The 26,848-nt window shown below is 29.5% G+C and overlaps 4 protein-coding genes across 5 annotated transcripts in view; 3 read left to right on the top strand and 1 right to left on the bottom strand.

Annotated features, from left to right (window-relative positions):
- LOAG_03741 (hypothetical protein) overlaps window positions 1–8,389 on the top strand; it is an 11,176-nt gene extending 2,787 nt beyond the window's left edge. The window contains exons 3-21 of the mRNA XM_020446407.1: window positions 711–846; window positions 953–1,065; window positions 1,464–1,579; window positions 1,809–1,967; window positions 2,091–2,245; window positions 2,405–2,551; window positions 3,013–3,180; window positions 3,236–3,399; window positions 3,499–3,586; window positions 3,846–3,973; window positions 4,179–4,302; window positions 4,530–4,609; window positions 4,896–5,008; window positions 5,284–5,393; window positions 5,516–5,660; window positions 5,911–6,065; window positions 6,616–6,726; window positions 7,211–7,408; window positions 7,838–8,389. Coding sequence (XP_020303248.1) covers window positions 711–846; window positions 953–1,065; window positions 1,464–1,579; window positions 1,809–1,967; window positions 2,091–2,245; window positions 2,405–2,551; window positions 3,013–3,180; window positions 3,236–3,399; window positions 3,499–3,586; window positions 3,846–3,973; window positions 4,179–4,302; window positions 4,530–4,609; window positions 4,896–5,008; window positions 5,284–5,393; window positions 5,516–5,660; window positions 5,911–6,065; window positions 6,616–6,726; window positions 7,211–7,408; window positions 7,838–8,008 — 2,581 coding nt within the window. The 3' untranslated portion in view covers window positions 8,009–8,389. The remainder of the gene's footprint in view (window positions 1–710; window positions 847–952; window positions 1,066–1,463; window positions 1,580–1,808; window positions 1,968–2,090; window positions 2,246–2,404; window positions 2,552–3,012; window positions 3,181–3,235; window positions 3,400–3,498; window positions 3,587–3,845; window positions 3,974–4,178; window positions 4,303–4,529; window positions 4,610–4,895; window positions 5,009–5,283; window positions 5,394–5,515; window positions 5,661–5,910; window positions 6,066–6,615; window positions 6,727–7,210; window positions 7,409–7,837) is intronic.
- Window positions 8,390–12,821: 4,432 nt separating this feature from the next.
- Window positions 12,822–16,295, top strand: LOAG_03740 (the record flags this gene model as incomplete). Of its 2 annotated transcripts, XM_003139277.1 has the most annotated exons (4): window positions 12,924–13,029; window positions 14,716–14,778; window positions 15,772–15,900; window positions 15,986–16,122. In XM_003139277.1, the coding sequence occupies 4 exons, from the start codon at window positions 12,924–12,926 to the stop codon at window positions 16,120–16,122; spliced, it is 435 nt and encodes a 144-aa protein (XP_003139325.1). The 2 variants fall into 2 exon arrangements, with proteins under 2 accessions (XP_020305708.1, XP_003139325.1); XM_020446406.1 differs by lacking the exon at window positions 14,716–14,778 and having other exon boundaries at window positions 12,822–13,029; window positions 15,986–16,295.
- Window positions 16,296–18,183: 1,888 nt separating this feature from the next.
- Window positions 18,184–18,935, bottom strand: LOAG_03739 (hypothetical protein; the record flags this gene model as incomplete). Its single annotated transcript, XM_003139276.1, has 2 exons — window positions 18,184–18,310; window positions 18,739–18,935. The coding sequence occupies 2 exons, from the start codon at window positions 18,933–18,935 to the stop codon at window positions 18,184–18,186; spliced, it is 324 nt and encodes a 107-aa protein (XP_003139324.1).
- Window positions 18,936–23,250: 4,315 nt separating this feature from the next.
- Window positions 23,251–25,800, top strand: LOAG_17927 (hypothetical protein; the record flags this gene model as incomplete). The annotated part of the gene is made up of 5 exons (XM_020450595.1): window positions 23,251–23,378; window positions 24,241–24,380; window positions 24,498–24,790; window positions 25,042–25,182; window positions 25,633–25,800. The coding sequence occupies 5 exons, from the start codon at window positions 23,251–23,253 to the stop codon at window positions 25,798–25,800; spliced, it is 870 nt and encodes a 289-aa protein (XP_020305707.1).
- Window positions 25,801–26,848: the final 1,048 nt, after the last annotated feature.

Genomic DNA, 26,848 nt, shown 5'->3' with positions numbered 1-26,848 from the left:
TAACATACATCACTACTATCACTACTGATAACAATCAAACAATTTTGAAGTGACAATATCTAACTTAACCTCTGGTAGTAATTCACATACGGAAGAGATATTTATCACTGTAAGAAATAATTTTTACTGATTTGATTGGAAGCTGATTTGAAGTATAGTGATGACTTTAACTTTACTTTCAACATTTTTCCTAAAAAAAGAAATTACAGGCAATTTTTTAGTTCTTTAGTAATTTTATAGTTGGATTTTTCAGAATCAACTGAAATATTTTTTATAAAATATGATATGCAAAGTATTTTTTCTTAAAAAACATTTCAATTAATTCTAAAAAACTTTTATGCCTGGAATAGTAATGGCCACTCATATGTGAATGAGTTTTTTTGGATTTCGGATCAAGTTTTCAGGAAGATTTACTCATATGTGAATGGGTTTTTTTGGATTTCGGATCAAGTTTTCAGGAAGATTTACAGAGAAATGAAATGGCAGCAGCAATAAAAGGAAGAAAATAGAGAAATTAAAAATGAACTGAAATAGTCGAATTTTAAAAAAAGCATTCATTTCGATGAATATGCAATAATTGGAATCCAAAATTAAACAAAATTTTAATTTATCCAATGATCTGGAATCCGGATTCCGGAAGTTGCTGAAATAAAGTGAGTAAATCCTTTTTTACAGTAAAACAAAGCTAAAATTTAAATTGCTGTTACTAGATGTGATTCCGGAATACGAACGGTGACTACAACATTTGGTGTGCTACGAGGTGAAATGGTAAGTCCAAATGCAGGCGATTTACCACCTGTGGCACAATATCTCGGGGTACCATATGGTGTCGCACCTTCCGGACAGGTATTTCAAATTCCTTCCAGCGCTTTTAGCAATTTTTATAATTATCATCACAAGTTTTTGATAGCATAAACTGGAATGTAAGTGATGAATAAAATGTTTTTGTCAGTATCGTTTCAATATGGCCATATCAGCGGCAAAGTGGACTCATATGCCGAAAGATGCTTATAGCTTGTCTTCTGTCTGCATACAATCCGGAATTCCAGAGCTTGCTGAAACGAAGTGAGAAAATCTTTTTTTTGCGTTTTACGTTTTACCTTCTTCTCATCGTTCGTTACAGACAGCCTAAACATATGTAAGCCTTTATAAACAGCCTAGGCTAGTCTATTCATTTCATAATTATTTTATACCCATACATTGGCAAATTAATTCGACACATATGCAAACCACATTCATTCTAGAAATTTTTACTCTACTCTTTTTCCATTTATTGAAGAATAGAAGTTTTTTCTTTTTTAATTCAGTGAAATTTAAATTCACAATTTTATTTGATCGATCCAAGTAATAACATATAGACTAAAATCACAAACAATGTACCTGAGTAATTATCACAACACTTTAGAGGATAGTTTATCCTTGAAAATAATCATGAACATTCTCTAACACTTTTACATTTCCAGAGCGCTCAAGACGACATCAGCGCAACGTTATGATCATATGCATAAATTATTGCCAAAACTGAAGCCACAATCTGAGGATTGCTTGCATATGAATTTATACGTACCTGAGAGAATTTGTATGTTTTCGTCAAAATTTTAAAATCACGAAAATTCTCTTCATTTCACTGAGAAATTTTACTTGAGATTCGATGTCAACATGAAAAGATTTTAATAATTCTAAATTCTAAATTCTTTCAATTCGAATTAAAATTTGATCAATTCAATTTTCATCAGTTAATTAGACAAAATTAAAGTTCGTTACTTTATAAAAACTGGGGAAAAATTCTTGTACCACAAAAGTTTCAGCTTTCTATACGGATTCGAACCGAAAGCAGCTACCGGTTCTTGTGGTAGTACACGGCGATGAATATGGTTGGAATAGTGGTAATCCCTATAATGGTACCATACTTGCATCATATGGTCAAATTATCGTTATTACACTTAATTATCGTCTTGGCGTTTTCGGTAAAATCATTTCCTGCGACTTCTCTATAATGTGTTTGAACAAAAACTAATATTTTTGTAACCAAAAAACTGCTAAAAAACGCTGTTAATAGTTTTCTTTTCCAATAAACGATTTAAATTCAGGATTTCTGGGTCGATGTGAGTCATCCAGTTGTTCCGGTAATTCAGGTTTATCAGATCTGGTAGCAGCTCTAAAAATGCTTACAAATATTTTACCAGCTTTTGGAGGTGATCCGAGTTTGATCACACTCTTAGGATGGGGTTCTGGTGCATCCCTGGTGAGTTGTTTGCTGCATTTTTAAACCCAAAGCAAAAATTAGCAAATTTTTACAAAACGCTTAAATATTTCATTACAACAATTCTCATGAGTCATACCTAATTTTCATATTTTCAGGTTTTCATATTTTAATTTTCTAATTTTCATACCTAATTTTCAGGTTTCTTTACTGATGGCTTCTCCGATAACTCAACCCAATAATCGAATGTTTCGACGCGCAATTCTACTAGACGGTTCTGCGCTTTCTCCATGGGCAATGAGTAGAAATCCTCAATCAACATTTTTTCAACTTGCTGAACATTTGAAGGTCCCAAAGCTAAATGATTATTAGATTAATTAGATGAAATGATTTAGAAATGAAATGTCGATTTCTTAATAATGATAAGAAATTTTCATTTTTGTGAAATCTTAGGACATATTGCTTAATTATTTCATTTCGAACCACCGAACAGAATTAATCATCATGTGAATCATCATGTGAAACAGGAATTAATCATCACCTATTTATCATATATCATGTAACCTAAATGACATACAAGGGAAAACAATGAAGTGAAATTTTCACTTGTGAGTTAAGATACAAATAAGTAGATTTTTGAATTTGAAAAGTTTACAATTAATTCGATGAAATGGATGATAATTTACGATCAATTGAGTCTATGCTATCAATATCTTTACATAGACCAGGCGGAATATTTAGAACTGATGGATGTCCACTTCTACCTTTGACCAATCCAAGTGAACTAATTATAAAATCGCTAATTACAGTGTATCGAAAAAGTGGACAAGAAAAAACATCATTTGTATGAACAAAGAAGTGCGGAAAGTATCGTACGTTGTATGCAAGATCATTCACCACAAAATATTACACGAGCAGCGCGGAAAATTTCCACACCAACATTTCTCTCGCGATTTGCGCCAATTGTCGATGGACAGGTATGAATGACTTTTATGTGTCACACTATTTGAACTGGTATGGATGAAATTTCAGGTTGTACCGAACAAACCAGAAGCATTATTTGGAACACAATATGGGTCATTATTCCGTAATGTGGATTTGTTGGTTGGGATGACCAGTAATCCGGCTCATCATCTGCTTCCAAATGATGATATACGATTGGGTATTGACAAAGAGAAACGTGAAAAAATTTTTCGGTTTGCAAATTGCAAGAAATCTTTGTTTTAATTCGTTGAATTTACGGAAATCATTTTTAGAATATATTCAGGCTATTTAAAAATTATAGTTATTTTCAGAACTCTAATAAGAAATCTTTATGATTTTCATCGGAAAGAAATTTTGGCAGCACTTATCAATGAATATACAGATTGGGATAATCCAAAGGTTGGAAATTTCAACAGTGTTGAATTGTTTGTGAAATATTGTTAACCATTTTAAAATGAAGAATGCAAAATCTGCCAAACTTTTATCATTGTCCGATCATAACATTCGGATGGATTTAGTGCTAATTTATGCAAAAACTATCTGAGTTATAATAAAATATCAATCAAAATGTCGTCATCTTTTATCGTTGGGAATAAATATTTGCGACAATTTCAAATATTTATTATAACGGGTAAATGAAGCGGAATGTCTCTTTAAGGATCATCCGAAAACAATTCGTAATGGTGTCCTTGCGGCGCTTAGCGATGTTCTTTTCGTCGCACCGCTCATCGAAACAGCTCGACTACATTCTATTGACGATGACAGGGAAACTTCAAATACTTTCATGTATGAGCCTAGTTTTTTCTTCATCTCATTAGTCTTCCAGCCTACCACGTGGATTTAACTAACTTACAAAATGTTCGAATCAATCCACTAATAAATTATTTATGATTATTTGTTAGAGTCTAACTATATATATTTGAAATAACTAAGAATATTACTGGTTGGAAGTTGATATCAATTTTGAAATTTAAAATTTGTTTTTATTTAGGTTTTTGTTTGCTCATGAATCGAAGAATGCAGCGGAAGAGACAATTGCAAGTGGTATTCGAGGTTCGATTTCCGGTGATCACATACCGTACATCTTCGGTTATCCACTTAATAAAGACGACGATGTTAGTTGCAATTCTTAAATTCACTATAATTTCAGGCTAATTTGCATAACAAATTTTAAGAATGTAATCTAAGTAACCTTTTACATCTTCCCTTTCTAATTTGTCGCATGAGCTTTTTGCTGTCCCACTTTTTCTACTTTTCAAAGTGACCAATAGATCTTTTATGCATTTCCAAACTTTTTGATTTGTATAATTGATTTATGTTCAATTTTTCAAGTTTGTTTTAGCTTTATTCTGGCTTCACACCTGAGGACCAAATGATCTCACGTGTTATGATGCACTACATCTCAAATTTCATTAAATCTGGGTACATCTTTATTCTGCATCGAAAAATTTCCTGTTTATCGATGACGTAAAATTAATCTGAAATAGGCAATAAATAATTCATCGAAATCAAGTATAAACCGATGACTTTTTTACGATTTTATTTTGCTTAATGTTCTAAAATTTTAAATCTTAAAAATCTTGAAATATGATTGCATGTTTGGACAAGAAATAAGTTTTGCGATTTCCGCTTTTTAATTTAGATACTTTTATTCATCAGAAAATAATAACGAAATTAGTGTCACATAGCAATAATTTGCATTTTTAAGCGATCCAACCAAACCAGTTCAACTACAAGCCTTAACGCCGATTGCGGAACGTTTTCATAGTGCTGCTTGGCCACAACTTACACAACGAAATCGTGAGCCTTATCTTGAAATAAGTAAGTAAACTTTCATCAATGGAATTTTTTTGTGCAGCTGGAACTATTAAATTTTATCTTGTAAAACTTTTCAAAATTTAAATTGTATCGCACTTCTTTTGTATCATCTGCAGAATAAGTTAAACGTCAGAAACATCCGTCTATGTGAATCTAGGTGAACAATTATTTCGTCTGTTGTTTTTGCTTAAAAGCTATAATAATACATTTCCAGAAGTTGTGTTGTTTGAAATACAATAACTCTTATAGCATATTGCTTGTCACTAATCATTTTTTAGCTGATAGACCTCGAGTGAAAAACTATTACCGTAATGCTCAAGTTGGCTTCTGGAATGGTTTAGTACCACAATTGCATGCTAATGGAAAAGAAGGAGTACCTGTACCTGAGGTATGTTTTGAGTTATCAACAAAAATTGTAACATAAAGTTAAAAATTTCCATAAAAATTTGTTATAACTTAATGTGTTGAAATAAATTGAAAATTCAAATGCGACAAAGTTTATTATTTCAGGAACATCATTTCCTTCCAAATCATTTCAAACGTGATTCATTTTTTGGCACTGTAAGACCATATGCAAGCTTTGCTAATGAACCATTTCCTCCGCCACCTCTTCCTCCAACTCCGCTTCCGAAATCTATCGAAAAACTTACTACATGTTTGTTTTTCGTTTTTTTTCTTTTTTTCCAGTGCTAAATTGAGAATTATTTGTACATTGAACGATACGGTATTTTTTTGGTCACTTCATGATAGGGAAGGATGGTTCAGGGGTGGATAAATGGATATATTACAAGAATGATTTAAGTCAACAGAAAAAATTACTTCATATAACTACCGGTAAATGATTAAATGAAACATTTGGATATCCGACTGGTGGTCATTTCCACAGAAATGAAAAGATATTTCAGTTCCTTCACGAGAGACAAATTCTGATAAAACTTCAACAACTCCAACACCATTTGTAAAAGCAGCTCAAAACAGTACAATGTTATCGGTTACAGTTGCTGTTGGATGTGGATTATTATTCCTCAATATATGTATTGGCCTTGGCCTCTACAGGCAGGTTCGTTTTCAAATTCTTAAAAATCGATCTATCACTAAAATTTGGTTCATGAAAACGACGACAGTTTTAATTAATGGATAAAGTATTGAACTTCTCTTACTTTCTGCATGTTTAGATCGGTGAAACAATAGAATTCTCTGAAATCAATTAAATTTAGATTTATTGATTAAGAGATCAAAATAACAATCATATTTGAGAAAATTATCATTTAATTTTTTTAATATTTGGAATTATTAAGATAATTTATCTTTTTTTCTGCCTTAATAACTATAAATAAGAAAAAGAATCAACCTTACTTTCTTTGATTTGTCAAAGTATATTTTTATGAATTAGCTTACTTTGACTTATTGATTACCTTACTTTAATTTACTATTGTTAAATTTTTAGACGAATGTTTGCCAGATGATCTGCAGACATTCTAGGCCAAAATTTTATCTCTCTAAATCCTCTTCAACCTTTTAAACTCTTAAATCTTTAAACCTCTTAAATCCTTAAAACTCTCTTAAATCCTCGTAAAGAAATTGACATATTTCCCAATGCATTTTTGTAGTGTACTAAGAAAGAAGAAACAAAGAAGAAGTTGCAATTACAATATCAAACATACTCGGCTAATTACCAATTAAATGCTACTACCGATATGAACAATGTTACTGGACAACAGGTTTGTTGTGATCATCTGAAATAGTTGAATTTTGAAATCATTGAAAAATTCATTATAGAATTTTGATAATCATGATTATCAGTCAATGAAAGAGCTTTATCATTTCTGATTCTCAATGGGTACTACGATATCCTTTTTTACTTTGCATGCTTTTCCTTGTTAATTGTCAAACAGTTGAACAACAGTTAGAAAACATTTGAACAGTGAGATGACAAGGACTAGTTGACTTGCAGTCATATTTAATTTGCTAACTTCAATGGGATAAATACCATTGAACAAATGCGTCTATTTTTATCATTCATTATTCTAAAATTAATTTTAGCCTAAAACTTGAAGTAATATGAAGATGAAATAAAGTTTTAAAATAAATTTCAGAAAAAAAGTTTCCAATATCTACCGAAAATTCGAATGTTAGCTCATTTTCGGATGTTAGCTTATTTCAATATTTTTAAAGTGCCAATTTGAATAATTGTAAGTTTTGCAGCAATTAAATTACATGTCACCACCACCGCCTCCATCATTCAGTCAACGTCCATCAATAACGAACTCAATGACTGCACCATTGGATTCAACATCTTCTAAAACGAACGAATTTGAATCGTGCCGTACGGGTTCCTATCAGAACTACAATGATACATCACATAAAGATACATTAGTCACTAAATGTAACTTCCAGGAGCAGGTATATCAATATCAAATATTTTCAGATACCTTCTCCTCATTAGTACCACACTTAACCTTCAATTACTTCTTGATTTCAATCGAAATGTCAAAAGTTTCTTTCCAGATTGTTGATTGCTCGTACATTTAAAAAAAGTGGATCCCTTCCGATCATATCGGATTTTATCCTGAAATTACAGTATGACATAAAGCATAAGCTAGAATAACTAAATCATGATAATTTCAACATTACTTGTTGTATTGAGATCTCATTTATTTCTTTCAACTTACTTTTTCCTGTCTCTCAAGCAATTTTTGAATCGAAATTTCAACTTCTAATGATTTGTTAATGGTGCAAACTGCGATCATTGAACTTTGTAATTTCTACTGATTATTTTGAATATTTTAAATTGAAAATTTTGTGCATTTTACAATCTCAAATCTGTTTTAGGAACCGTTATTGTCAATGACAAACAAAACATCGGTAGGATCATTGCGGGTTGGTGTAAGTCCAACATGTCCAAAACATGGCCGAGCAGCAATGGCCCAGACAAGTGGTAAAGTTAATTCATTAAGTGGCCTATCTGCTGGTGGACATGCACTGGAAGAAATACAAGTATAATGCATGCATTGCTGTAATTTGATCTATTTTCATTGAATTGCACTTTTTATGCAAATTTTTTGTTACGTCATTGATACATTTGTTGCTTATTTTTTAAGACTAAAATGTCATTTACTTAGCATCTTTACAAGTTAGCAACTTATGAAATTTTAAACTTCATTTTGAATATTAAGAACTCGCTTGGTTTAACCGATTGCAAGCCGAAGTTTGCAAGGCTGAATAATGTCTCAGTGAAATTTTTGTTTTGTAAATCACTCAGTTACATTCTAAAGCTTGCAAATAGCAAGCACATGATAACCTTCGGATCTATCGACCATCGTTACTGAAGTTCAAATGACCCGAATATCTTGTCTGGACAAATTTTACCAATTAAACAATTAGACCTATTAGCAAATTCTATCATAGCATCTGTAGAATTTGCTAATAATTGAGACAGATGACAAATCCTAATTTGAACTGCGGTAACACTGCGGAATGATCTTTTGATTTACTGTCTCAACTATTTCAGTTGTTTCGAATATACAATTGGACATTTTAAATAATTGTAAATATTCGATAAATTGTTGACTATGCTCAATTTTGTGCAAAAAATGATTTCTTTTATGTTTTGCTAAATTGAATAAATGAAAATAAGCAGTTGATATTGTAATATTCCCACAAACAATGTAAGACCATAATATATAGCCTTGAAAATTATTGTATTTAATCAACAAATTTAAATAACCAAACTCGTTTTAAAGAAGTTCAAATATTTGAAAGGCGCAGATTTTATCAAACACAAAAATATTTTCACTCAAAACTTTCGCTGAATGGATAGAAAGTTTAAAGAGTACAAAATTTAAGGAGTTTAAGAAGTAGTTGACATTGCCTTTTTTGTTAGTCATTGAAAAATGATTAATTAATATTTTGTTTTGGCAATGTCAAACAATGATCATTTGTTAAATCTTTTTAATGCTTATTGAAAAAGTTATGAATTCTTTAAAGGGTAATAATAAACTTCAAATTTACACTTCCAGAATTACTAGCATTCAGATTTCTTCTGATCAATTAATTTACAGCAATAGTATTTGTGTCAAATGATAACTCTAGTGATAATAATGATATCGTTGTGCGATCATTTCAGTGCAAAAAGTATAAACAACAAGTGGTTTGTTTAAATTCTTTTTCTCAGGCTTGTTTTTTTTTTTAGATATAATAAGGGAAAAAAACAAGTCTTTCAGACTTTTGTGGTCAAGCAAATGACATATGCATAAAATTGGAATTACTCGTGGGGATTATATTAACAAATAGATGGATGGATGGATTGAATGGAACACCTCGATACACTCCCGTACACAACCATCTCCGTACACTCCCGTACACAACTGTCTCCGCCGTACACTCCCGTACACAACTACCTCCATACACCGTTTTGCATATTTCATTGGTGATATTGCATCGAAAAAAAACTAATCAAATTTTCTTTTTTGCTCTTTTTCATTGGTTTCAAGAAATAATTTTTCATTGGAAAATTTGAACTTATCAGGAACTGATAAAATGCATATTTTTGATTGCTAATCTTTTGCATACCTAAACCTTCAGCTTTATTTTACTATTTCAATTGCATGTTCATTATATTTTATACCTAAAAAAAAAAGAGAACTGTTATCATTAAAAGATTGCGTGAACATTAGAATGGAAAGAATAAATCATTTTTTATTTACCTCTAATTAGTAGTTGTCAAAGCAAGTTATTTCATATTGACGATTACAATTAAATTTGAGTTCCTCTATATCTTAGATTTTGAAAATATCAAAGTTTTTGCACTGACAATTCTCGGATTTTGCATTAGTTACTGATGAAAATAATTTGAGTGGGTGGGGAGGATTTAATGATAATTTTTGAAAAGATTTTGAAAATTTGAAATCCATCGTATTTGTAAAATCATTTTTTGATGACACACACCTGTGTGATTAAATAGATATGTGGCAGTAATAAATAACTTTTCTTAAATGTTTGTAATTAATTAAATGATTCGTGACATAATTTACATTGCCAAGAAAAAAACAATTAGTATTTCATCCGAGGAAAAGCTGTGTGAGAATTTATGGCATTATTTATGAAAATAGCCTAACATAGAAATTGACTTTGGTTTCAGTTTACATTATAGATTTAATATTTTAAAAAAAAGAAAACGAAAATTGGAAATATTAAATTTCCCATGAAATATTTGATTTTCATACATTTAATGAACCATCTTTCAGTCAATTTGTTTGATAATGAAGCATTATTTTTTGTCCAATTAATATTATTTGTCTTTCGAAATACGACTAGAAAAAAAAAATTGTTTTCGACTTAGTCTTAGAAAGTAGTCTCTTTTTTTTAATTATCCATTTTATCTCGCCTTTTTTTTTTTTTTTTTTTTTTTTTATCATAGCTCAAACTGTCAAAAGTATCCATCAGTTGACAATAGTATTTATGTCATGCTTGAATTTGAGCTAAACTAAAATCCATCATTTAATCACATTATATGAATAAATTTTCATTGTTTATTTAATAAAAAAACATGTTATTGTATTACTCAGATAAGAATAAATTTGCGATAAATTAGAATAAACAAATTAGTTAGTAGCATTTTTCCTTTTCCTTTCTTTTTTTTTTGCGAATAAATTGAAAGAAGCAATACATGGAAATTGTTTGAAATTTATTTTTTTGTTCTGATTATTGAATTCTGAAAAACCAAAACCTTCATTATAAAGTAATGAACGGTTTTTTTCGTCATTTTTTTTTTGAAATGATAGAATAGGATTGAATTTGAAACTAAATAATGAAGTTTAGAATAAAGCACGCTAATAATTACCACTGCAAATATTCTAAAATATAGAAGGGAATTTAAAATTATTTAGAAATTCCTTAAAAAAGTATCGACCTATTTTAATTGTAAAATGCAAAATGCAAAATTCTTCGAAATGGTCGATTTTTTCTTCAACAATTTGAAAATTGTTGAAGAAAAAAGAGATATGACAGAAATTTTCAAAATAATTTTGAAATATTTTTGGGAAAAAAATAACACCAATGAAATGAAGCTTTGAGTGGAGCAAAGAATTTATCGTTTATCAATATCCAAGCTTATTATTGAAGATACAAATTGTTGTAAGAGCAATTTTAATGTGGTAGAGAAGGGAATTGTTCACTCAAGCGATATGTTTGAAACGGATTTGATAGGTAACAATAAGTAAAGAAATAATTAATTGCCTAAGCTTAACTTAGTAGTTGATAATTTGTGGAGTAATTGAAGTTCAGTTTTGTTTCAAAATCGCTAAGTTCCTCATATTGTTGCTGATAATTTCTCACAAACAAAAGTAGAAACAAATTTTAATTAATAGGATGATACGGTAAGTACAATTAAAAAAAAATTTCATAAACATAATTGAAATTCTAAAATAATTATCAATTCTTGTAGCCATTAATAAACGATCGGATGATCACAAATTGTTGAGCTTGTGACAGTGAACCTAAATGGTTGGTTGTTGATGTTATTATTATAATTATTGAAAAACAGTTTTACTTAATGACGATTCTACTGTTACTGATAATGACCCGGACACTATTTTTTTTAATTAGACGTGTATTTTAATTAACATTTTGTTAATTAGATGTGTCAACGAATTTAAATTTTTTAGCGAGATTTTTTTTGCACACTTCTTTCAAAATACATATGAGCATATCATTTATGGATTGAAGTAAATTGCTTTATCAATTATTACATCATGTCCTCCTCTATTTCCTCGTAGTAAATCGCATAAGCCAAAAAAGGAAAAGAATTTATGGCCAACAAGAGCTACTTTTTTCTAGTCTTTTTTCTTCAAAAGGAACAATAAATTAAATTTCGAAATTTGGGCTAATATTAAAACGGATGTCAACAAAAGCACTTTCAAGAGAATTTGTTAAATTCTTTCTTAACAATTGAATTATAGCACTAATGCAAAGTAACATTTTAAAAAAAACATAAATATACTCTATGCATTGTACAAGGGCGCAAAAGTTTGGTGTGATATAACTGGGAACGAAAGCGCTTTTATAATCTGTTTTACAAGTTTTCATTCCCTTTCTGATAGATTGAGCGCTGTTTGTCATAGCATAATACTTCATTCAATCTCTTTGAAAAAAAAATTTCCAAAATTATTTACCATTATTTTTATTTTTGCATTGCGTTAAACTTCGAAATCTTTCGAAAGTCTTCTATCTGTCTTCTTATCTTATCAAAAAGATAATCCAATATATGCAAATAATGTGTGATAGTTCTGGTAGTGAAATGGTTTACAAAAAAGTTGTGAATTTTTTATTGTAACATTAAAATTTGTAAGCTTAATGTGATGTAAAGGGAATAAATAAAATTACGTTTTGTTTAATTTTTGTTGTATTCTCAAATTCAATGAGATAACGTCTATTACTTTTGAGGTCAAAGAGTATGTGGAAAGAAATTTCACATTAATTTTCAAAATTTCATCTTGAAAGTGAGATAAATATTTAGAATTATTATGAATATGTTTCCCAATGGATCCATCTAGGCCTGTCGATCTAGACCCACCCATTCAGGCCCATCCATCAAATCCAATCAATGAAATGACGGGGTGGAACGAAGAATTCGTTGTTGACAATCAAACTGATATCACTAGACCTAATAGCCCTAGAGGCGGGATCTTTTCATAATTTTGTTCCAATCAAGAAAAAGTGAAAGAAATCCGAAAAAGAAAAGAAGAGTAAAAGAGTGAAAAAGAAGAAGGTAAAACGAAAGAATTAAAGACAGACTATAGGCATTTTGGCATTCTGAGAGGAACTTTAACTTTCGGGGCTCATTTCTGCTTGGCTCTAGTAATCTGGATTAACAAAGATTCAACTCAATACTTAAATATTTATTATTTTCATTGCAATTATGGAAACAACAGGTTGGATGATGCATATGGTAAAGCTAGTAATTTTCATTGTCACCATCACAGCAACCACAACGACAACTTTATATGTTCAATTGGATAATTCGAGTAAGTCAAATTTCCGACTAATTAATTCAAGTATTATAATTATTGTTAGTTGAATACATAAAGAAATAACTAGGAGATTTTGGGTAAAGATTAGGTGAAATTAGATAGGTCACAAGTTTTGCTATCTGTAAAGGAATTCACTACATGAAGTTAAAAAAAGCGCCACGCGAACATTTTAAAAAAACATTACCACTTTATGAAAAGATATGTAAGAAGAAAACCACTTAATTACTTAGCACTTAATTACTAAACAAGAATCATCCTAGCATGATATATCTAGTGGATCGATTAATCAAAATTGACACAAACTATGTCAACAACACTTTCGTGTTTTGCAACTTTTGCAATTCTGCAAATTTTACATGCATTACGGTTGAATGCATCATGATTGCAGATAGCCACTTCCGTTGCAGCCAATCATTAAATGATATTAATTTCCAAAAAATATAACTTATTTGTACAAAGAAAAAAATATTTTTTTGATATAATTTTAACTAAAAATAAAAACAATTTCTCTTATTATGAAGATACTTAAATTGGAAATGAAATGATACCAATGATTAAATAAAGGCAATTTCCGAAATTCAGATAAGAGACGTATCAATTTCATTTTTAATTTCCTGCTTTACAGACTAATATACCAATGAGTAAAATTATTTCAAACATTTGATTGAATAAGAGCAAAATAGATTGCTCATATATCATTGATCGTGGAAAAATGAGTTCTTCTATTCAATTTCAATGAAGCCTTATTATTGAAACAGCATATTAATTAAATTTTAAATGATAACAACAAAAAATTTTGCTTTCATTTGAAATTCAAATTAGGACTTTAAATTTAGTAAGCTTAATAATTTCTAACTTTTCGTCTAGTTCATGATCATTTTCACATATTTCTGTGGTAGCTCACAAAATGATGAAATTCTTTTTGTCATTGCTAATTTCCTAATACTTTTTTTTTGAGTTAGCCTATTTAAAACCATAATTTTTATTCGAGAAGATATCTTTCTTTTTATATTTAACAAAAATAAAAACTATCCCATTTGACTTCATTCTTGCATATTTTATCATTTATTTTGCTACCATTATATTTTAGCAATTTTTTAGAAATTTTCTTTAGCATTTATTTTCATAAATTTGAAAATTTAGCGGGAAATTTACATCGAACAGTTTTTCGTATTATTACTGAATTTAATAAAAATTATTTATCTGTTAGGATGCGATTGAGATCTATTTCAGATCATAAGCATAGCACAATTTCTGTGTGATCCATGGATTCTTTGCCTGAAAAATAATTTTTCATCGTAAAATGTTCCAAAATTTTTAGAAAAATTTTCTTTTTTTTTATTTACTATTAATATTTCATTACTCTCATGGACATGTTAATTTCTTTAATTGATTGTTAGCTGAGTATGATCATTAACAGAATATCATTTCACTTCAATATCATTAACAGAATATGATTTTATTTCAAAATCATTAACAGACTATCATTTGATTTCATTATCATTTCATTTCAATATCATTCCTTCCAACGCATTTAAATGCATTATTCTACACATCTTTTTGTGCTTAAATTTTTGAAAAATTATTTGCTTAGAGAAAAAACATATGGAATATGATAATATTATATGAGGGAAAAATCTCCATTTAGAAATTTCAGCAATTCAATAATTATTTTTTCAGATGCCTACAGGCCACTTCATGATACATACGAGCCTGTCGGCAATGAGTTATTAATTAAACGAGGTTACATTTTCATATCATATCATCTCATTTAATCAGTATTCATTATCAATATTATCTGTACTATAAGTAATTTAAATTATTTCAGTATCAAAATTTAGTTATACATGCCAACTCATTGATTTTGAATGGCTTTATTTTCGTTTTTTTTTTCTGACAAATGCGCAAAAATCCTAACCCAATTTTTATTCTAAAAAATAGCTAAATGATGATGTCCTTATTCTGATGAAGCTTATTTGCTCTGAAATTAAGCATAATCCCTCATCTATTTCATGCATGCTCGCATTTTTGCTATTAGCTCAATTTTAAAATTTTTAAAATTTACCTTTGAAACCAAACATTTAATCGTAAACTTAAATATAATAAATAAGATGGAAATGGACATTTCAAAGTGTGGGATGATTTACCTTTTTTTTTCCAAAAAAGCAAACTTATAGTTGCTATAGAAAAAGTAGGAGATTAGACATATTTGGAGATGTGACAAATTAATCATTTATCAAAATATGTTCTCAGTAAAAAAGTATTTTTGGTAAGATAGCAAAATGCAATTGTGCTGCACAAATTTAATTCTATTTAATTCCTTTTAACCTTTCAAAATATTTCTATTTGATAGTTTCGCTCCAAAAAATTTGAAAACTTATCATCATTTTGATCTCAATAAGTTTATAATATTTTAAATATAACTACCATCACCTTTAATAAATTAAACAAAGAATTGAAAATATAAATAAAATAAATAGTGCCACTGGAGAGGGTCAAAAGGATGAAATTGGCGTTTCTGCAAAGCAAAAAAAGAGTGACAATTGTCTTGTTAAAGGTTGATATTAGATTTGATCGTCAACATCGAGATAATGTCAACCGTAAGGAACAAAAACAGCCTTCTACTGTATTATATTAAGATGATAAATCGTAACTACTGAAGAAAGTGATAATTATTAATATAGAATGATTGAAGGCTTCCATTTAATAAGAGGAAGATGAAATTCAAAATTTCAGATTATGGGGACATTCCAGGTGTACTTCGTTTCGGGAAACGTGATTACGATCCAGATCCTGTTTACAGAAATCCTTTACCGAATATAATGCAGTTTAATGAAAATGGTTATGAGAAAAAGGATATACCCGGTTAGTTATATTGTAGAGTACGTAATTAGTTGTAATAATGTAATTCCATGCTTTTCAAGTATTTCTTTATTCGCATGATTTTCAGGAGTATTGAGATTCGGTAAAAGGGAAGGAGACATTCCGGGTGTACTAAGATTTGGTAAACGTAATGATGATATACCGGGCGTTCTACGTTTCGGGAAACGATCAGTGCCGGGAGTATTACGATTCGGTCGTCGTTAAGCAAACGAAGAAAAAAAAGCAGATCTTATATTTTGATGCTAGTAAACTATATCACGTTTATACTTATTTTTCAAAATTTTAAAAATATTATAAAAATAATTGTAAGCAATTTGAGTGGAAGTACATCATTTATGTGATATTAATGATAACACGGTAAATAAGAGTAATACTGATATTGGATACTTTCATATTATCATTGGCCTACAGACAAATCATTTTTTCCCGTTGAAATTACTGTTAGTTATTGCTTGTGTGAAAACTCGAACTTGAAAATAACACAAAATAGAATACTTTTTTTTTACGTTGAATTATCCAAACAAATTTAAATTTGAAAATTATTGCAAAAGGAAAAAGTATGTTTGGAGAAAAATTAAGGTTTCAAAAATAAATGAATTGAAATATTTAAGACTTGAAAATATTGGCATATATTTACCTGTTTATTTCACAGGTAAATAAATAAATATGGCACTGTGCTATATTGTACAAACATGCTACAGTCTGAAAGATGATCCGGTATTTTAGTAGATTGAACTACAACTGATCATTGATTTACATAGATCTAGGAAAGAGAGAACAGAGAGAGGAGAGAGAGAGAGAGGGAGAGGAAGATAGAGTGATATTAGGAGGTAGAAATAATGCATAGAAATTAAATTCAATCGTTCAACAATCTCCCAAAAAAGATAAATAACACTTTTAATTCATCTTTTGAAAAAATTAAAAATAGCTTAGATTGTACGGTTTTAATTTTCCCAATCAATACTTTAATACTATTTAAGAGTTAATTTACTTTAAAATACTTTAAAGTAAATTAACTTTTAAATAGTATTAAAGCACTTATTACTTTAAAAGTACTTTAATTTGCCGGAATTAACATTGATCCATTTATCTTTCCTTCATAATCATGAATGCCAATCCGTTACCAATTCTGTATTTGAATGAATGGTTTACCTGACAACAGGTTTAAAAAAAAAAAAATTTCCAGAATGTTAATAATTCTCTTTGGAAAATAAAAATAATCATATAAGACTGAAATCACTTAATAACTCTTTGGAACTACTATAAGGTGGTGAAAACGAAAAATTTTTCCGAAAAATCTTGATGTTATTTCTAATAAATTAATTTTTAATTAGTTTTATGAGTTGAACAAAATTTCGTTTTTTAAAAATCTTATAAAATTATTTGATAAAGTAAGTAACTTACTTACTTACTCACTTCTTTTTGTTGCAAATATTTCAGATGTACCCTTCAAAACCTTTATATTAAAACTAGCAATAATGATTGCTTAAAGTAAGTGGATGAGTTATTATTATTACTATAAAAGCCATTTATAATTACACATCGTTAAGTCTTCCTTTCTCTCTATCTCTTATTTTCACTTCACACTTTTTACTCTCATTGACAATGTCGCATCAATGTCGGCATCATCAAATGAATATCGAAGTTGAAGGTGTGAATTTAGGTTTCTCTAACAAATGTGACTGATTCCATTTGTCCTCGATTAACAGTAATTTACAAGACGAGGTTATTTCGCTAATCGACCACTTAACTACTGGATGTTATACATACATGGATGTATCACTTTGATGTTACCGCACTTCATAGTATCATTACATATTACTGTAATGCACTGCAACGATTGCAAATGTCGTACCGATGGTGACAATATGTTAATTTGGAAAGAAATAAAAAAACTTGTATTAGAGTTACCCCCTATGAAGTGTTGAAAAAGATATGAATGATGGAATGGAAGAGAACAAGCCATTCTGAAATCTATTCTTTTTAGATCACTAAAAAAAATTAGTCGCATCTTAGATGTTTACCGCCTAGAAAAAGTTGGATAATTTCTATACATTTACACATTTTGCTCATTTAGAAATAACTACTAAAGCGCAAAAGACTGGATATATGCGGAAATGTAGCCATAATCCATTATCCAATTTCTTTTCTGTTCAGTTGTTTTTTGAGAACGAGAGAGAGAGAGAGAGAGAGAGATTCTTATTTGCAATTTAGATTCATTAAAATTTACTTAGAACATTTTTTTTACTACTGTTGAACTTCTCTTTACAAACAAAATTCTCGATGGAATAAATGAGTGCAGAGGACGGAAATAAATCTGAGACAATTTTGAAGAGTAAGAAATAACTGAATTGAATGAATCATCGATTGAATTTGCGCTTCAATACCAAATCTAAAATATATTGGTTTAAAAGAGTTGAAATTTTGCAAATCACATAATACAGAATTGAACTAGCTTATACATTTGCGCTAACAACAAGCAAAATACGTTGTGAGTTTGAAAGAAATGCAAGTCACATTGCGCTCGTTATATGGCAATGATTCATACAAAATCTTAGTGATGTTAAACAGGATCAAGCCGGTTCTCTTTTATAGTTGAAATTGTGATCATTCGGAGAGGGGGAAAGAGAAAGAAAGAAAGATGTAGATAGTGGTGAAATATATGGTTTTAAAACAAAAAATTCTACATTGTTAAAATTTTTGTATACTTCAGGAAGGAATACTTTTAGCGTTAAAAAGTTTCAGTAACAAAATCTTTTTTAGAGAAATGATTTTTGAACTTTGATTCTTTGCACTATTTTGTTACTTCATCAGTCCTACTTGTAACTATACGGTGTTTTTAGCTGAAGTGTCAAAATCTGGTGAATTTCTGCATTGATTGACAGATTTGTTGTCTGAAGGATGATTAAATGTCCGGCTTTACTCCACAGGATTATACCTTCATCAGCAGATCCAGTATTTGTCTTTTCCTTATCGAAAACACTACCGTAATCTTCTTGCGTCTCTTTTTTTTTCATTAAACAGATTGTTTTTAATGGATAGATAAATATACAAATAGTATAATATCATTAATTTTTTCATTTCAAGCAAGATAAAAAAGCTTGCAAAATCTATTTTCGATTGATTTGAAATTTAGTATTTTGCATATTTATTCCAAACATAAAACACAATTTTGAAATTTCAGGCTAATTTTTAAGAGAAAGAACTTTCAAACTCCTGAATACATATGAATAGAATTTATTTTATACTAATTGGATTTCTAATATACTGGGTTGTTAGCATTTGATAAATGGATAATATTGCATTTTTCAAGTAAAATAAATTTTATGCAAATTGAAGTTATAGCAAAATTTAAATTTTTTTCAAAAAATTTGAAGAACTAAAATTTATTCCATTATGAAAGCAAACACGATAGAAGTGTGATGAAGCTCATCAGCAGCTTTAAAATTAAAAATTTCCAATTAATTTGATGAAAAAAAAATGTTCAAAAACTGATGACCTCAGATATCTCTTGATCAAATAGATTGACTAACAACAAGCAACCAAAATTTCCAATCTACCGAACTCTCAGTAATATTAACATTTCGTTTTATAATTTATAAATATGAATTTATCATAGTAGTACGAATAAATATGATTTGATATAATAGTATGTAAACTTTTAGGCCTTAATGTCATGTCAAAAACATTTAAAACCTTAATTTTATCCCTATAAATTCCAATTCCAATTCCAATTTCAATTCTCAAACAATCATTTATAGAAGTAAACAATTTTTTGTGCTTTGTAAACAAAACATACAAAATTAATCTTGAGAAATATTTTATCATATTTGTTTTGCACATAACATTGCTTACTTTTCCATCAATTACATTATTTGCATTGTTGGACACAGATACAGAACTGTTGAATGAACCGGTCAGGTTATTCATTTCTTTTTCCCTGTTCTTTCAATATCTACGTTCGACCTTTAACCTCTGACTTTTTCCGTACCTTCACTAAGAATGAATGATAAGTCATTGTAATAGCTAAAATTTTTCTTTCAATTGGTATCCAATATCAGCTAAAAACCCTCTCACTTTCATAATTTACAAAAAAAAAAAAAAAAAAAGAAAACCCTTTCAATCATTCATTCATCTGTCATTTTATAAATGATTGGATAAATATGTCGGTAAATCAATGAGTGACCTTTTGTAATTATCATAAGAATTTACCGCATTTGATTGATCCACAAATTATGGAGAAGACGATGTTACTGTCTTTCTTGATGCTGGAAGCATTGGTATATTACTTCATTTTTAACTTTATTAATAAGCAAAATTATCTAATCTTGAAATTATGGCTGTTTTTGTTGAATTCAGCCATAAATTTGAACAATTAAACCAATGAAAATCTTCAATGAACAAAATAAATTAAAGGAATGAACGGTTGGTTGCTAATATTATCGTTATCATTATTAAAGAATACTCTTCCTTATTTTAAAGTAAAGTGAAAGAGAATGAAAGAAATGTTTAATTACTGTGAACAGTTGACCTGAATAAGTGCAAATTGAGTGGATATTGAATAACAGTAACACCAGCAACAACAACTAATCGTTATGCAATAACTGGTTATCATTGCGCAATTCCGTCAATTCTTCGTCACAGTAGGCGATGAGCACAAATGAGCATCGTTCAAATTAAGTCAATGAAATCGAACTTTTCAATAGCTGCAAGATATTGTTAATTTCAACAGAGAGAAAGAGAGAGAGAGAGAGAGAGGAAGAGAGAAAAAAGATGGTAAAAAGAAAAGAATTAGCAAAGGTGATGTATTTTAAGATGAAAACAGTATAAATAAAGTTTGATTTCAAAAAAGTTCCGAATTTCAGATATTATTTATCACTTTTACACCTACAAAGTGATAAAAAATGAAAATATTAGGACTTTGCAGAAATAAATCCATTTCAGCATTTGTTTTGTTTATCACTGTGACAAGAAGCTATTTGATTGTCAAAAATGACATTGGCAGTAATTGTTCGATGTCATATTGCAATTTAAAATGACATAAATCACAAATTAAAAATAATCCAAGCAAATCTTTTATATTAATGGGAAATGATCTTTCGAACACAATTTGATTGATTTACTCGCATAAATTTTATTATGATAAAACTTGAACATAAAATGCGAAAAAAAATATAATTTTTGGACTTTCTTTAAAATTTTATCGAAATTTTGTGGATTTCAAATTTAAAATATAAGAAAAAAGAATTTTAGCATAAAACTGGTATAATTAAACTGAAAAAATAATGATGATATTTACTTTGAAGACAAGAATGACGATGTTGGTGATAATAATAATGATGATGGTGATGAGAAGAGGGTATATAAAGATTACTAGCTGATGGAATGTAAATTACAACTTAACACTACGCTGGGTGACAAGTTGATATGAGAGCGGAGTCGCGTGTCGCCCTTATTGCAAATAGTGTGATATATTTGCAAGACAGGTTGTATTATTATCATTACTATGATCATTGCTGTCATTATCATCTCTACACATCATTCGTATCATCCGCAATATCATCACAACCAACAGTAGTAACCTTTCAGTAGTCATGAAAGCTTTGATCTGCTGTATACACAAATGTCAACCCCGATTATCATCATAACTACTGGTATCACTTTACACTTCTCTTTAATTTTACCCCGCTTATTTTGTTAAAATAAAAATTTTACGCAGTATTTTAGGAATTTGAATGAATTAAATTTGTAAATGAAGAAAGCATTAAAAACTTATAAAATTTATTATCACTTTTGGTGTTATCAATATTATCCAATTAATCATTCATCGCTCAAACGTTATCTGAAATTATCTGGCATAAATTCATAATAATGATAATTTTCATTTAAACGGATTCTGTCCTTATACAGAATCACTTATATGGTGAGAATTTGAATTGATTTTTGCACCGTTTAATTTTACTTTGGCATACTAAAATTAAAATAATATTCAAAATTTCCAAATCGTAATCAATTTAAGAAAATATCACTAAATTTTGTTTGTTTTTTTTTCCATAGAATCAATCGTTGTAAGAATTATAAAACTAACTGTGTATGAAAATTAAAAACAGTTTTCATACATAATTTTAAGCGATTTTTTCAAATTTCCGAAAAAATAGTTAGTGTATGAAATTTGCAAAAGAAAAAAAAATGGAAATCACAGAGAAATTATTAATTTAATTACTCTACAATTAACGAATATTACTTTCAAAATAGGTCTGAAATTCTAAGGAAGTTTAATGCATTAAAAAGCTATAAACTGGGTCAACGGATATTTTAAAAAATGAGATAAAATTTTACTTCCTTACCATTTTTTAGGATTTTACAAATATGCTAAAGAGAATTCTATTTCTCATTAAAATTTCATTGTAGCAATTGAAAGTTAGAAAGTTCTGAAAAAGAAAAATGATATTTGGATTCTCATATTCCTCCTTCCATCATGGTACCAAACTCCAACGGTAAGTTCTTTCAAAATTTCTATCATTTTATTTGTTAACTTAAGAAAAAGTCCAATTTATGAAGTATGGAAAATCGATAAGTCTTTGAAATTAAACAAAAATTCAGTGAAAAACAAATTATAAATAAAATTGTATCGTAAATTTTGTGAAAAAAAAAGCTTAAAAAATAACAAACAAGAAGTTCACTTGTTAGATATATATTGATTATGAGGTAATGTCAATGCATGCAACTATTCCGGATTCCATTTCCGAATTTTAGTCGTAAGGATTCGATCTGCTGATTAATCCGATTTTCTTTTTTGCCATAATATTAGCTGTTAATGAAACGAAGTAAAGAGGAGAGAAGTAACAAAGTATAGAATTTTGACTGCAAAGTTGAGTTTACAAGGTGAAGTTATCAGATGGTAGTTTCATTTCCGCTCCTTTCATTCTCTCTCCGCCTTCTGTTTCTCAAAGAATTTCTTGATGACAGCTTGAAAATCTATAAATTCAGTTAATTGTTCATATCGCTCCACCTTTCCAATTTATTGTCACAATTCTCTCATACTTCCATACCGCTTTTGCAATCCATGAATCGAACGGTTTAGAATCCATTGGTTGCTCGATTGGATTACGATAGCTGTGGGTAGGAAAAAGGCGTGGCGAATAGAAAACGTAAGAGCATTTCCTTCCTCCAGAGAGACGTGATTGCTATTTCCGAGCAACAGGAGAATTATGTTGTGGAGTGAACTGCGCCCCGCCGAGCTTCTAATCGTTTTCATGATCCTGAGGTGGTCTACTACAAGTCAAACTATTCTCCTCTAGGCAACTATCACAAAATCGCTAGCCCTCGTTGATGCTCACTCCAGGATACCAACATCCACAGCAGCATCATCAACCGGCCACCAATTGCGCACCCGGCATTGCTTCCCCATCCCCAACCGTTTTACCATCATTTAACGTTACAAGCCACCTACCGACCGGGTATGAGTTCTTTTTCATTCCCTAACCTAAGTTTATGAAATTATAAGCATCAACTCAAGAATTTGTTTTTTTCCTATTCTGTTAAATTTTAAAATTACTTTTATCATTAAACGCCTTCAGCCATTTTATCGCTTTATAATAAAGCGAAAAGAAGAAAAAAAAGAAAGTAAAAGAGGTTTATTACTCAAATACGATACCGTAACAAAATCTTCGTCTTATGGGATGAACTTTATTGTGGTTAAGCCTCAGCTATTATACAGTTTACTGGTTTTTTAAAAACAAACATCTTAGCCAATTTGTTTAAAGGTTCTATCAGTTTTATCCTCAAATCAGTGTTTCATTTATTTATTTTTTCATATTTTAAGCTTTCCAATTAAAAATTTAACTTTAAGATTTCAAAAAATTGTCGGTTGAATGTATTTAAATTATATAAATTCGTATTGCTCGAAATCAGAATTTTGTGGAATATTTATTTAAAGTATCAAATTGTTGCATTTTAATAAGAGAAAAATAAAATAATTTTATTTTGTCGTAGAGTTGTAAAAATTCTGGAATTACTTTATGCAAAAATTATGTAAAAAATGTTAGAACCGATGGATAGGGCCAAGAATAGCCAAGTTATTAATAAGGCTTAATTGGGAACAATCGAAAACCATTAAATATGGGACTGCCGGATATTGCAACTACTCCGGCAGTTAATCATAGAGTTGTAAACAAGTGTGGAATAAAATGGATTAAAATATTGTTTTTAAAAAACAGTAAGATTATTGTATTCATGTGTTTTCTTATTGTAAATTACGGTAACACATAAGCTAAGATTTATACGGATTGGTTTATTTCATATTTTTTTACATATTTTTAGACCTGCCCAATTTCCAAATATTCCGGAGAAGGAAGTTGGAAACTCAATCATTCCTGGAAATGGTTATAATCCGGGGAGTTATTACCAATCTATGGTACCATCGCAATCTGCGTTTGGACAGCAATTATTTATCAAAAATGGTATTTCTTGCTTTACTCCTCAACAAATTTTTGAAATTTCCATCATGCATTCATATAATTATGAAATTTAATAAATTAATTACTAGTGTTAAATTTTGGATTGATTTCTTGTTCCAGAAAATGGTTATGGGCCACGTGGAGCTACTTTTGGGCCAGATATGTATTTTGCATCCGAAACTCCACTTATGCAAAATTCATGCCTGTTCAGTTCTGCACCACCATCTACAGCAACCGATTATTCGTATAATCTTATTAAGCCGGACCCTGAAGCATTTTTCGGTCATGCATGCTCATCACATCCGTTTGTTCGACCTCATTATCCGCATTTCCCGTTCGCTATGCAATCGATGACATCCGGTACACCAAGTGGTAACTACCTCCAGAATCCAATTCAATGTCAATGGGTTGAAGTTGGTACTATAATCGAGAAATACTTATGAAAAATCATATCCTTTAATTTTTGGATAATGATTTCATTTCATTATCCTGAAATTTTATTTTTCGTGATCAAAATTAATTTTGTACGATTTCGTTGGCATATTTCTTCTCTCAGAAACTATAATAAATCTCAACAATAAGGGTTCGGTTAAAATTTTAAATTTGCCTTAGAAATTCTCAAAATTAATTTGAATTTTTTTGAGCTTATTTGTAAATACTGCAGCGCAATAGGATATGCGGTCGATTGTTCTACTCAATCGAACATATCGTATCCCATCTGCAACATGAACATGTGGGTGTGTCAGAAAGCGCCTTCCATATCTGTCAATGGAAAGATTGCTCAAGAAGGGGAAAAATTTTTAAAGTAAAATATGATTTATTTTATTACATTAAAAGATGATAAACGATTTCTTTTATATCAGAGCTCATCTTGAAATCCGATTAAGGAAATCTCGATGGTTCATATTAGCGGGATAAATTCCCTTAAAGTTTCAAGTAAAGAAAATATAGACTGAAAGATTGTTTAAGACCGTGTAACAGTAAAATGAATAGGATTTAATTGGAAATGGATAAAAGATAGGGAGGAGGAGGTTTTAATGTCTCATTCAGATTACTGATAGTTCATCTGTAGGACCTCTCGAGCGACGAAGGTCACTCGCTCAAAATGATGCATAAATAAAGAGATATAAGAGAGAGAATATGTAGGTATTAGGAAGAATTAAAATCACGTAGGGATAGGAAAAGTTTCATTCTTTTGACTGATTTAATGAAGAATATAGAGAAGTAGTTTTTCACAATGAAATTTATCTTTCAGGCAAAATATAAACTTGTCAATCATATCAGAGTACATACGGGTGAAAGGCCATTTCCATGTACAATGTGCTCAAAAGTTTTTGCAAGGAGTGAAAATTTGAAAATTCATCAAAGAACACATACAGGTTGCAATTGTCATCGATATTTCTTGCTAATATTATCGTTATAATATTTTATCACTATTAACGTCATCACTGATTATCAATGATTATCATTATCACATCAACTTTTTTATTCTCAATCATTAAATGTCATAATTGTTTCACAGTATTATATAATTACAGACATTCATAATTCATTTTGCGACAAAACTGAAATGATTTGGTGACGTTATTAGATGAGGCCTCACTCGACTCCTTAATAATCCACTCAGAAAGGGAAATATACAATAGAGCAGCTGGGATCCCCGTTACCTATCCTTTATCCTGATCATCTATTATTGTATTCGTTCGAGCACATAAGGCATCATCATCTTATTTTTGTCAAAAATCAATTCAAATGTCAGATTTGATCCAATCCATCAGAATAAGATCAGAATTTCGGGCGCAATTGTCTAGCGGAAGATATGTTATTGGAATCATTCAATAATTCACGTTTTTCAATGAAAAATTAATGGAAGAAAAAAAAAATTTTTTTCATTTATCAAACAAAGCAAACTAGTCTATCTAATTTTTAGTTTAAAAGTCTAACAACACCTAAAAGTGCTAAGTATAGTTATCCCAGAGATACTTTCACTAATATATCATTTGATATTGATTTTAATTCTCCAATTGTTAATAGCAATTCTATGAACACATTTGTGTTACAGTAAAAAGGAATAATAAACAAAATAAGGCGGAATATCAGTCATATTTAAGGGAAAAAAGTTAAATAGAATTGAAATTTAAAAATGATTTCTTTCTTCTTTCCAAATTTTGGAATGTACAAAAATTGTGTATGGTAATGAATTAAGGCTACAATGGAATAGAAATTTTCATTTTTGTTTCAAACTTTTTTTTTTGGTAGAATTTTAAAGCTCTCAGATAGATCAAGATCTATTTAATGGTACGTACCATCATAATAGATAGGTAACATAACACCTGCTCATTGCATCAGCTAGTAAACTAAATAAACAGAACACTTAAGTGTATCCATAATTGGTAACCCTCGAAATAACCAACAATTATTTGTCACATTGTACAGTGTACCAGTTTTTTTTTTTTTTTTTTTAGAAAGTT

Source organism: Loa loa (genome assembly GCF_000183805.2).
Source record: "Loa loa unplaced genomic scaffold supercont3.154, whole genome shotgun sequence".
Taxonomy (NCBI): Eukaryota; Metazoa; Nematoda; class Chromadorea; order Rhabditida; family Onchocercidae; genus Loa; species Loa loa.
The sequence above is the reverse complement of the archived record's forward strand: the minus strand, read 5'-3'. Positions and strand labels throughout refer to the sequence as shown.